Below are 12,079 nucleotides of genomic sequence, written 5' to 3'. Positions count from 1 at the left end.
TATCTCTAAATGAATGTCCAATAGAACTCAATATGTTGAAAACACAACACATTTAAACCCTCCCATCCTTCCTATTACTGCCAAAGACACCACTATCTTTCCAGTCATCAGGATTCATAATCTTTGCTTTATTCATGACTCTTAACTTTTTTTTTTTTTGGTAAGGCAATTGGGGTTAAGTGACTTGCCCAGAGTCACACAGCTAGTGAGTGTTATGTGTCTGAGTCCAGATTTGAACTCAGGTCCTCCTGACTCCAGGGCTGGTGCTCTATCCACTGTGCCACCTAGCTGCCCTTGACTCTTCATTTTCACTCACCACACCTATACAATCAGTTACCAAATCTTGTAATGTCTCTATAACATCTTATGTATACACACACACACACATTCCCATTCTCCATTTACACAGTCACTACAATAGCTCAGCCCTTCATCACCACTATTCCAGACTATTTTAATAGTCTTTAAACTAGGCTCTCTGGCTCAAGTCTCTCCTCACTCCAATCCATCCTCCACATTAATGCCAAAATGATTCCTCAAAGCATAAATATGACCATATCATCCCTCTATCCAACAAATTACAATAGCTCCTCATTATTTCTAAGTACAAATATAAATTCTTCCATTTGGCTTTTAAAGCTCTTCATAATCTAGTCCTTTCCCTGTCTTTGAAGTCTTGAACACAGCTAGTATTATGTGTCTGAGGCAGGATTTGAACTCAGGTCCTCCTGAATCCAGGGCCGGTGTTCTATCCACTGCGCCACCTAATTGCCCCCTTAGCTGCAATCTCAAATAACGCTTATTACAAAGATGCACCTAACAATCATCAATGAAAAAAGTTTGACTTTCAAGAAAGGAGGCATTTAAGACATTCCTAAAAAATAAAAATGGAAGCAAATAGATTATTTGACTTGCAAACACCATAATAAGTAGGCAAATAAAGAACAATTTGTTGAGAAAAGACTAATTAAACAAATTTTCTCATGCTTGTAAGTCTATTATTTTAAAAAAGAGACTGACCATTGGGTCAAAAAAAAAGGTCAAAGAACAATCTAGGGAAAAAAGGATCTAAGGAGCTAAAGATTAAAGGGCAACTTTAAGAATGAGGAAGAGAGAAAGAGGAAAAGTTAATGTAATTTTTCATGGACCCCTTACCTCCTATGAGTGAAATGATATATTTGTGGGAGGGAATAAGAATAAGAAATTAAAGTGGAAGAGTGGTATGGAGAACAGTTGATGTAACCTTACAAAATCCATAGGTGAATAATGAAAGGATAAGAATTCCTTTAATCTTTCAAAAAGAGTGGGGACTATGGAAGAATAGTATAAAAGTAAAGAACTGGAAGGGAGAAAAGAAAGGTGAAGTACAGTAGCCCAGAATAGAAAAGGAAAGGGTATTACTAAAGAACAATGACATGGAAAAGGAAGTGGGACTTTGTAGTAAGAGATGGGGAGCTTCATCCAGGGAGAAATTTCATCTGCTTAGAAGAATTGTCTCTCACTGAAAAATGATTCTATCCTAAAAGAAGAAATATATAAAACTCTAAGGACAACTAACTGCCAAATTGGAAGTGAGTACACAGAATTAAGAGATGATAGTATGGCTTTAGGAATGGAAATTGATTTTGGTAAAGGCTGGAGATAGATATGGGTCAAAGTGACTTCTACCATATAATATATAATATAAGATATAGAATATCTGTTTGACAATGCTTCTCTAATGAAGTGATATTCTAAAGGCTAAAAGACAGCAGAAAATATGAAGGGGAGAGTAAGATCTATAGAAGTAGTAAAAGAAATAGAACAGAAGGGGGAGTGCAAGCTTTACCCTCTAAACTGAAAGACAAAGGGAATAAAGAAACAATTAAGAAACAAGCATAGCTCACTAATTAGAAAACATTCTAGAATTAGAATTTATAATAAATTGGAAGGAAAGTAAAGCAAAGAGGACAAAGGAAAAGAAAAGTTCTTGGCAAGAGCACAATGAAGCACATTTACTTAAAATAAATCAGAGTAAAAGAGGAAGACTGTTAAGCACTAGTTTAATTGGGTTGGGGAAAAAGAAAGGTTGAGAGAGGAAAAATAGGTAAAAAAAATGAGAAATTAAAATTTTAAATTGAAAGCACATAGGATAAAGCAGGTAAACAGGAAGATGGTAGGAGAAAAGCCTATGGGAATAAACCACCATATAATTAAGAGCACGGGTTTTCCTGAGCCCTTCCAACAACTGTCATTTTCCTTTTTTGTCATCTTTATCAATCTTCTTTATAACCTGATACTTTATTGAAGCTATTGTGTCTCAATCACGTGCTTTTATGTTACCTGTACCCAGGGACAATTTTGTCTGTTCTTGACCACAGTTTATGCCTTTAATTTATTTCTCATTTTAATGACACCTGGGGATGATGCTCTTGGAACTCAGATTGTTTCTCAAATGAGAGCTATACAGTCTGTACAAGAGCACACACCTTAAAGTAGGTTCTACCAGAACTTGAATCCTGATGGCACAGCCTTCAAGAACCCTAGGTCATGTCCATGGCATGATGAGGCAGAAGGACTGTAGGCTGTAAGTGAAATAGTTATGGTGTACTGTTTATCTATCATAGTTAATTGTGTTTGTGTTTCATATTCCATTAGATTATAAGCACTCTTGAAGACCCACACTATGTGTTATTTAAACTTTGAACTCTCTCAAATGCCAAGAACAGTGTTCTATATCCAATAGATGCTTAACAAATGTTTCTTGAATATTGTTTTATCTTGGGTTTAATTCCCTAGTAACCATTTTTGTTTAATCCTTCTAAGTCTGATAGGTGGCACAGTGGACAGAGAGCCAGGCTGGAGTTGGGAAGATCTGGGTGCAAATTCAGCCTCAGATACTTACTAGATCTGTGACCCTAGGCAAGTCAGTTTCCTCATCAGTAAAATGAGCTGGAGAAGGAAATGGCAAACCACTCCAGCATCTCTGCCAAGTAAACCCCAAATGAGGTCATGAAGAGTTGGACGTGACTAAACAACAAAACGACATACATTTATTCTTGACTAAGAGACCATCCATATATCTTAAGCTGAGATCTAGAAATTCAGATCAAATTCTCAAACACTAGCCAGATGTTCACTTACCAAAACTGCCTCTTTTCTCAAGCTCAATTAGCAGCAATAATGAAAATACTACTTATACCCTGCTAATGTCTTCAGTTTCTTGTTCAGAATTTCATAATCCCCAGAAATATTCTAGGAGACTTCGAATGAAATCATTTATATTCATTGATTGGTTATAGTCATAAGGTTTTACTACAATAAAAACAACAATAATAACTTTTATATAGTTCTTTAAGGTGTGTAAAGTGCTTTACATTTGTTCTCACTTGATCTCCACTGGCTATCATACCATATCTCTTTCCCTTTTGCGGTTAAACTCCTTGAGAAAGTCATTCCTCAACCAGTAGATTTCCACTCCTCTCATTCTCTTATGAACTTTCTACAATCTGTCATCCTCTCACTTCAAAATTACTAATGATATTTTAATTGCCAAATCTACCAGCCTTTTCTTAATCTTCATTCTTTTTGAACTATCTGTAACCTGTGACACTGTTGATCTCCCTCTTTTGGATCATAAGCTCTCCTTTGGGTTTTTGTGACACTACTTTATCCTGGTTTTCCTCTACCTGACCATTCCCTTTCAGTTTCCTTTGCTGGATCTTTGTTCAGGTCACCATCTGGACACTGTAAGTGCCTCCTAAAACTCTGATTTAAGAGTTTCTTCTCATTTCCCTCTATACTATTTCACTTGGTGGTCTCCTCAACTCCCATGGATTTAATTATCTTCTCTGTATTGATAGTTCTCAAATCTACTTATCCAGTCCTAACTTCTCTCCTGACCTCCAGTTTCCCATCTCTACTGTCCACTGGACACCTCAAATTAGAAGTCTTGGAGACATCTCAAAATGAACATGTTCAAAACTTATCTCATTATCTTCTTCTCTGAACCTTCCCCTCTTCATAACTTCCTTATTACTGTTGAGTTTACCCCAATCTTTCCAATCACCCAGGCTTGCAACCTCACTGCCATCCTTGACTCCTCTCCTTCACCTAGACACATTCAATCCATTGCCGAGTCTTTTCCCACTAAAGTCCATCTTCCACTCAACTGCCAACAAATCTTCCTAGGGTACCATCACAATCATGTTACCCCTCTCCATTCTTCAATAAACTCCTGTGTCCCTCTCACCCACAGGATCAAATACAAAATCCTTCATTTTGTATTCAAACCCTTTCATAACCTGCCCTTCTTCCTACCTTTCCAATCTTCTTACACCTCACTCTCCCGCAGGTACTCTGATCTACTGGCCTCCTTGCTGTGCCTGGCACAAAACACTCCATCTCTCAGCTCCTGGCATTTTCACTGGTTGTCTCCCATGCTTGGAATTCTCTGCCTCCTAATTGCCACCTCCTGGCTTCCAGTCCCAGCCAAAATCCTATCTTCTAGAGGAAGCCTTACCCAATTCCTCTTAATGCTAATGCCTTCTCTCTGGTGATTATCTTCAATTTATCCTGTATATACCCTATTTGTACATAGTTATTTTCACGTTGTCTCCTCCATTAGACTGAACTCTTTGAGATTAGGAACTGTCATACCTTTTGTCATATATCTAGTGCTTAACACTGTGCCTGGCATATAAAAGAAGCTTAAAAAAATGTTTACTGACTGAATGATCCCCACAACTCTGTGAGGTAGGTGTTATTATTATCACCCCCGTTTTACAGATGAGGCAACTGAGGTTGAGAGGTTAAGTGATTAATCAAAGGTCATGCAGCTAGTAAGTGTCTGAGACCAGATCTGAACTTAGGTCTTTCTGATTTCAACTCTGAGACTCCGCACTGTGCCACTTAGTTGCTACCTGTTATTAGGGAGTGTCTCTAGATACATATCCTTGGACAATAGCACTGATCATGTCAGTGAGACACACAGTTGTCTTGGTACCACTGAATAAAGAATCTCTATTTGCTTGCCTCTTTTTTCCATGACTAGTAATGGATAGCCTCTTCCCTAATGGCACCTGTGGCTCATCATCAATCCTTGGAACATGGAAAATTCCTTCTCAAACCTGCTTTAGATTTGCAAAAGTTCAGTGGTCCTTCTTCCTTTCCTTTTCTGCCACATTCCTTTAAAAGGAAGATCAAACTGAAATTTACGCATATCTAGTTATTACTTAGGGTAGTTAGGTGGTGCAGTGGATAGACTGTCAGTCCTGGAGTCAGGAAGAATATCTTCCTGAGCGCAAATCTGGCCTCAGGCACTTACTAGCTGAGTGACTCTGAGCAAGTCATTTAACCCTATTTGCCTGTTTCCTCATCTGTAAAATGAGCTGGAGAAGGAAATGGCAAATCACTCCAGTATCTTTGCCAAGAAAACCCCAAGGAGGGTCAAGAAGAATCGGACATGACTAAAAACGACCAAACAACAACAATAATTAGTACCTGGTACTAACAGAAATAAAGAGTACATTCTCACAAATGCCTGACATGACTATCCTAACCACTAGGCAGCTAGGCAATGCAGTGATAAAGAACTGGACCTCAAGTCATGAAGATCTGTCTCAAGACACTAATTAGCTTGATAGACCTTGAACAAGTCACTTAACCTCCTTTTGCCTCAGTTTCTTCATCCATGAGATGGAGATAATACTATCTACCTCCCAGGGTTATTATGAGGATAAATGAGAAATCTATAAAGTACTCTGCAAACCTTAAAGAGCTATGCAAATGCTATTATTATTACTAGTCCAGTGTGCTTTTACTATACCTTCTTTCCTTAGTAATTTAATGTAAAAACTAGAAAGATTTTCCCAGTTTCACGTCTACATAAAACTGCTACAGGTCTAATTTAATTCTCATCTCTCATCTTAAAACAGAGAACAGCTGCTTAATGTCATCATATCTTCATATATTTAAGGACTAAAGTAACTATAGCCTTCTTGACAAGATATTCTGAATAATGTCGCTGGGGAAATGTTATATTTGGATATGCCCCAATTATGCAGCAATTTCTTTGGGTACAGAAAATCTGAAAACAGATTCTGGCTCTTTTCTGTTATATTCCTAGTATTCTGTAATCAGTTCCTCCTACTATAATAATACTTTAAATTATCCTCAATTTATTATGATCATTAGCCTATTATAAGTGTGCTCTGTAGAATGACTCTATAACATAATGTTTTCAAATCATAACTTTACATTTTCATGATTTAAAAATCCTTTCTGTATTCATTTTACGTTGCTGACTTGTTAACATCTATTTTGCTCTTTATATAAAAAAGGGAAACAAATGTTAAGTATAGGCAAAAATTAATTTGTCAACTGTAACATATAGAAACTAGAAATATGCAGTATTCCCAAAGAAGATGAAGTATTTTTCCTTTCTTAAAATAAATTACTGTTCAAATTAATGCCAGACTTGAGTAAATAATCAGATGATGAAAGTTAACATTTGGTTACAAAAGCATTTCATTAAAACAATCTTGTTCATCTGTCTTCATGTAGTTTTGGATTACTCCCATCTAAACCAGATGCTCTATTACATTCCTTTCCATTTATAGGCCAATCTTTTTTCTGTACCTAAGACAATCACATTAAAAATTACATTATCTATTACTGAAACAGAATGAATTCTAATCTCAACTATATCAATGCACATGAGTCTCACTTTTAAATGTAACACATTCTTTTTCCTGCCAACAAGATAAATATCTGTACCTGTCTCAATCTCTGGTACTACTAATAGTTGTGCCTTTTTCACATGAAATTTAATTATCACTATTATAATATTAATAAACACCAAAATGGGATAGATACAGGGAAACAGGAAAAGGACTGTCACTGAACCACACAGACAAAAAAAGACTTTCTTGAATTCCATTTCTAGTTGATTTTTAACAAATATAGCCTGAATTCACCAAACATTTAAGTACTTTCTACATGCAATGTAGTGGATTAAGCAATGGCATTTCACATCCTATTTAGGGATGTTATCTAAAAAAATTTTAAAGGGAATACTGGATCAGAATACTTAGTTTCCTGAGATTTAAAAATTTTTTCCTTTGCATTCTGTGATTTTTTTTTAAGTATCGAGAATAAATTGGAAAAGCACAGAACAAGTTACCCTTCTTCATCATATGAATATATGTAATTAGTGAAACTTCAAATGTCAATTTAAAAAAATGGTTATTTATAAACAATTTAAAACACTCAAATAAAACATTAAAGCTACCACTAAAGATAGGTGTTTTGGTAGATGTAAAGTACAAAGATCAATGTGCCAAGGATCACACTGTATCATGAGGATACAGAAACAAAATGAAAATGACCTTCCTTTTTCTTTTTTAAGGCAATTTTAGGCAATTGGGGTTAAGTGACTTGCCCAGGGTGACACAGCTATTAAGTGTCAAGTGTATGGTCTGAGACTGGATTTGAACTCAGGTCCTTCTGGCTCCAGGGCCACTATCCACTATGCCACGTAGCTGTTCCCTGACCCTGCCTTCTAAGGAACTTATGTTTTATTAGAGAAAAAAAATAACATGTACATATAAAAATAAATACAAAGTAATGTAGATGATGATGATGCCTGACCTGAGCTTTGAAGCAAAGAATACTCCACAAAACAGAAGTGAGGAGATCGTGTGTTCCTAACATGGGGGTCAGTCAGTGCAAAGGCTTAGAGACAGGAGATGGACTGTTGTATATGAGGAACAATGGTAACAAGTCCAGTTTGCCTGGACCAAAAAGTACATTAAATAAAGAAAGATATATTTTGAGTATGGATCAGAAAAGCCTTAAATGATAACCAAAAGAGTTTGTATTTGATCCTAGAGGTAACAGGGAACCACTGAAGTTTATCGAATAGACGATGGTACCTACATGTCTCTAAGCAGTGATAGCTTTCCCCTATTATCTACCAGATTTTAGGAATGAAGAAAAAAGGCAGTAAGGGAGGATATAATGAATAATAATTACAGATATTAATTTGTACAACAAGTATTTATTATCCCCTCAAAAGGCAAAAGCTGTTTCATTTTTTCCTTTGCATCCACAGTGTTTGGCACAAAGTAGGTGCTTAATAAATGCTCGTTGATTTATTGATTCAAGACACTACTCAACACTACAAAATATACAAGGATGAATATGCCAGTCTTCACTTTTATGGAGCTTAGAATTTAATAGTCTTCCAAATCCTCAGTGAATGAAGAAAATAGAAACCAGATTATAGCAGAGAGAAAAAAGTAAAAGCAGCAATTGTTTACACTATATTTAAGAACGTAAAGGGGAAGACATGGGAGAAAAACAGAACTATTAGCAGAGCATCCCTGCTCTAATACCATTATCTCCAAAAAGATCGTGAAAGGCCAGGATATTAAGCCAAATTTAATACAATGGAATTTAAGAGGGATAAACGTAGTTTTACACTTGAGTTCACAAGCTCAATTTCATAAGTACAATAGAGGAGAGGTGAGGGAGGAAGCAGTTCATCTAAAAAAGATATGGAAGTTGGTAGTGGCCTACAAAATCAACGTAGGTCTGTAGATTTCAAGCAATATGAAGTAACTGTGAGATAGCCAAAAAAGCTAAAGATATCATGAGTGCTATAGGAAGAGAGGCCCAGTGTCCAGGGCAAGGGGATGTAGTCCTGGCAGACTGCATTGAGAGCACATGCTTAGTTCTGGGTCATGTATTTTAAGAAGACACTGATAAAACTTCACAAGGCAACCATAATGAGAAAAGCTTTCAAGATCATGCCATAAAATGATCACCTGAAGGAACTGGGAAAGCTTAACCTAGAGATGAAAAAATTTAGGAGGAACTATATTACCTTTTTAGGTATATGCTAGAGTAGGAGGTTACTGAGGTCCCTTTCAAATACCATAAACTCAAAATTTGGTCCTTCTATAAATAACTATCTTCATATATTTGAAGGGCTGTAATGGGAAGGAGGGAAGAATTAGGAGAAATGGGTAGACATTTCAAAGAGGCTCTGAATTCTACAATCCTAGATTATGATATTATTACCTTGCTCAAGAATTTGCGTTGGCTTTGCAATGATATCAAGTACAAACACCTTAACCAAATATTTAAGGCCCTCTATAGACTGGACACAATCTAACTTTTCCAATTTTATTTCCCAGTAATTCCCAAGATGGACTCTATCTATATTTCAGCAAAGTCTGTCTCCTTATTACCCATCAAAACATCATACTAATTTCCAACTCCAAAACTTTGCTCATTGGTGCCTCCTTCACCTGGAAAGCCTTTCTTTCTCCCCTTTGCAAACCCAAATCCAACCTACTTTAAAATAACTTCTGTGGCTCACCCAGTTCACAATATTCTTACTCAGTCCTGAAATTCTACGTTATTTATTGTTAACTGTTTCATGCCTATCTTATTTCCCCAATTAAACAGTAAATTCATGGAAGGCAAATATCTAGAACACTTTTACAAAGATTCTAAGCTGCTCGAAATACATGTTGTATGAAAAATTTTCAAATAACTACTAAAAAAATCACTGAAGATTATTTATTTGTATGCACATGGAATAGAAAAGTAAACTACTCTAGTAATTGTTTATGAAATTTAAATAATTTTAAGCATTAAATTAATACATACCCTCTTTGAAACAAATCAACATTGTAGAACTTGTGTAGCTCCACAGAGAATTCTACCATTGCTTGGACTTCAGTCATTTTTAACTTTACACACAGAAGATAAAGCTAGAAATGTCACTAGTTAATAAAGAAAAAAAAGTTAATGAGAAATGGGGAAGAAAATCAACTTAAAAACACCTTGTTTTCAAATATTTGTTACATAAAAGAAATATGATCTATAGACATAAAATAAAAACTAAATAAAAGAATGCTAAGCCTCCAGCTCAATTTAACCAAATGCCACCAGAAAATTAAATATTTCTTTGTGTGTTCTCAAATATTGTGAACATACAAAAATATTTTCTTTAATCTCATATATTAATACATAGACACAGCAAACCATTAGTAAAAGTTCAAGACTGAGTCTGTCTTCTAATAGTAGCATCCTTAAAAATTTCAATTTACATTTTATTAAAACAAACTACCCATTACTCCCTTTTCAACTCTGTTATACACACAAACAGATCCCAAGATTAAGTGAAGAGACGTTATTTCATCTCCACAAATTTATAGAGTTTACTTCTAAGGGGCAGCAATTTTTAATTGATAATTTTAAAGACAAAATTAATTTTAAAAGTTAGAATGAGAAAACAATATCCTGAGAGGCACTGTTCTATATGAACTGTGTTCAAGAGAAATATTTCATTCTTACCTCTTCTGATCAAAACTTCATCCTAATATATGAATTAGAGAATCTTTTCCTTCCAGTTATTTACTCTTGTTAAAAGTACATTCTTTCCTATAAAAAGGAGAGAAATTACAAATAGTGATGGTACGAAAAAAATTGCTTTAAAGCACAGTTATGTCATGTGTATATGTATATATTGTATGTATGTATTCTATAGGACTTTAGCCAAAATTTTTATAGAAAAGACATTGCCCCTGCATATCACTATTTTCATTATCAACTACCACATCTCTGCAAAGCAGAACACAAGACCTGGCAGCTTCAAGGACCATCTCGGCTGAGTTCTGGGAGGCTTATCATCAGATTAAAATTTTCAGCTATACCATCTCTCAAAGGCCACTTACTAAAACCAAGAGAGTGCTGGCAAGCTACACTGGTAGAGGGAAAATTCATTTTGAAAAACATCCCAGCTCCTTGAAATATTAAAGTATCTCTACTAAGGGCCCACTTCTTTTTATTTCAAGGAATATGAGGCAAGGATTCTCTGATGTATTCAGTTTGGAAATCTGTGCCCACCCTGAAGCAAGAGAATGTTGGCTCATCTTTAAAATGGAAAATGAAGAATTTACCTTTTTACACAGAACCACTCAAAGACCAGGATAACATGATATGCATGATATTTGTGCTTCTAATTTTCATTTTTATATTGCTGTTAAACATTTTAAAATATTTTGGTAAAAAGAAGTTACCTGAGAATACCTGATGGTCAATCTTAAATTTCATATACTGTTTCTAGGCAGAAATTATCTTTAATCCTTAAAGTAAACAACTTCAGGAATTAGAAATGTCAGAATAGAAAGGCTCAATTAAATCTTCATCTCACAGAAAGTCTTCCTTATCTCCATCATAAATATGTTTATTCAATCAGGTCCTCTACTTCAGAAGCCCACCTTTATCAATAATAAAATAACTTACCTCTATAGGGTTTTAAAATTTTCAAACTGACACACACATTACTTCATATGATTCTTGCCAAAGCTTTATAAGGTATGCAAATTAAGGCATTATTACCCTCATTCTATAGATAAAGATCTGAGGCTCCTAAATTAAATGTTCAGATTCACACAACAAATAAATGTCATAACTGAAATTTGAACTCGGGTCTCTCCTAACACCAAGGACCCATGTTCTTTCTACTACACCATGCTGCTTGCTCTACAGCAGCCAAAAGATGTCTGAGGAAAGTAACCTTAGGCAGGCAACCTTTCTTACATTCCTTGTCTCAGAAGCCCAACTCCCTCAATCAAGTATCAAAGGACACTTTGGGAAGAAAATTTAGAAAGGCACAGAACATGTTCATTTTATAACATGAACACTTTCTAAGTCCTGCATGAAAATAGCAAAGGGCATTAATCTACCTCCTGTTGTACTAGTTTTCCAAACCTGGTAATCTGGTTGGAGAAGCAAATGACATGCCTATACTACTTTTTCCAGAAGCATCATTTTTATTCTAAGTACTCTAATATTTTCTCCCCAGGTCCACTGTAGCCCTATACACCCATTACTTAGCCCATTCCACTGTGCCCTTTGAAATTCTTATTCTACCATCAACAAACTCTACTTACCCTTATGGTTTCAACTACCATTTCATAATATGGTACAGTAGATACAAAGCTGGACCTGGAGGTCAGGAGGACCTAAATTTAAATCCCGTCTCAGACACTTACTATATGGAAGTTCAGGCCAACTCACTTAA

General features: G+C 35.6%; 1 protein-coding gene across 5 annotated transcripts in view; it reads right to left on the bottom strand.

Annotated features, from left to right (window-relative positions):
* FAM135A (family with sequence similarity 135 member A) overlaps positions 1-12,079 on the bottom strand; it is a 118,190-nt gene that overhangs the window by 87,376 nt on the left and 18,735 nt on the right. For all 5 annotated transcript variants that reach the window (XM_027852932.1, XM_027852931.1, XM_027852930.1 and 2 more), the window contains exons 2-3: positions 10,348-10,434; positions 9,658-9,773 (exon numbers count right to left, since the gene is read on the bottom strand). In XM_027852932.1, the coding sequence (XP_027708733.1) occupies positions 9,658-9,734 (77 nt within the window). In that variant the 5' untranslated portion in view covers positions 9,735-9,773; positions 10,348-10,434. The remainder of the gene's footprint in view (positions 1-9,657; positions 9,774-10,347; positions 10,435-12,079) is intronic.

The sequence above is a fragment of the Vombatus ursinus genome, unplaced genomic scaffold (assembly GCF_900497805.2).
Source record: "Vombatus ursinus unplaced genomic scaffold, bare-nosed wombat genome assembly UNPS02009835.1, whole genome shotgun sequence".
Classification (NCBI taxonomy): domain Eukaryota; kingdom Metazoa; phylum Chordata; class Mammalia; order Diprotodontia; family Vombatidae; genus Vombatus; species Vombatus ursinus.
The sequence above is the reverse complement of the archived record's forward strand: the minus strand, read 5'-3'. Positions and strand labels throughout refer to the sequence as shown.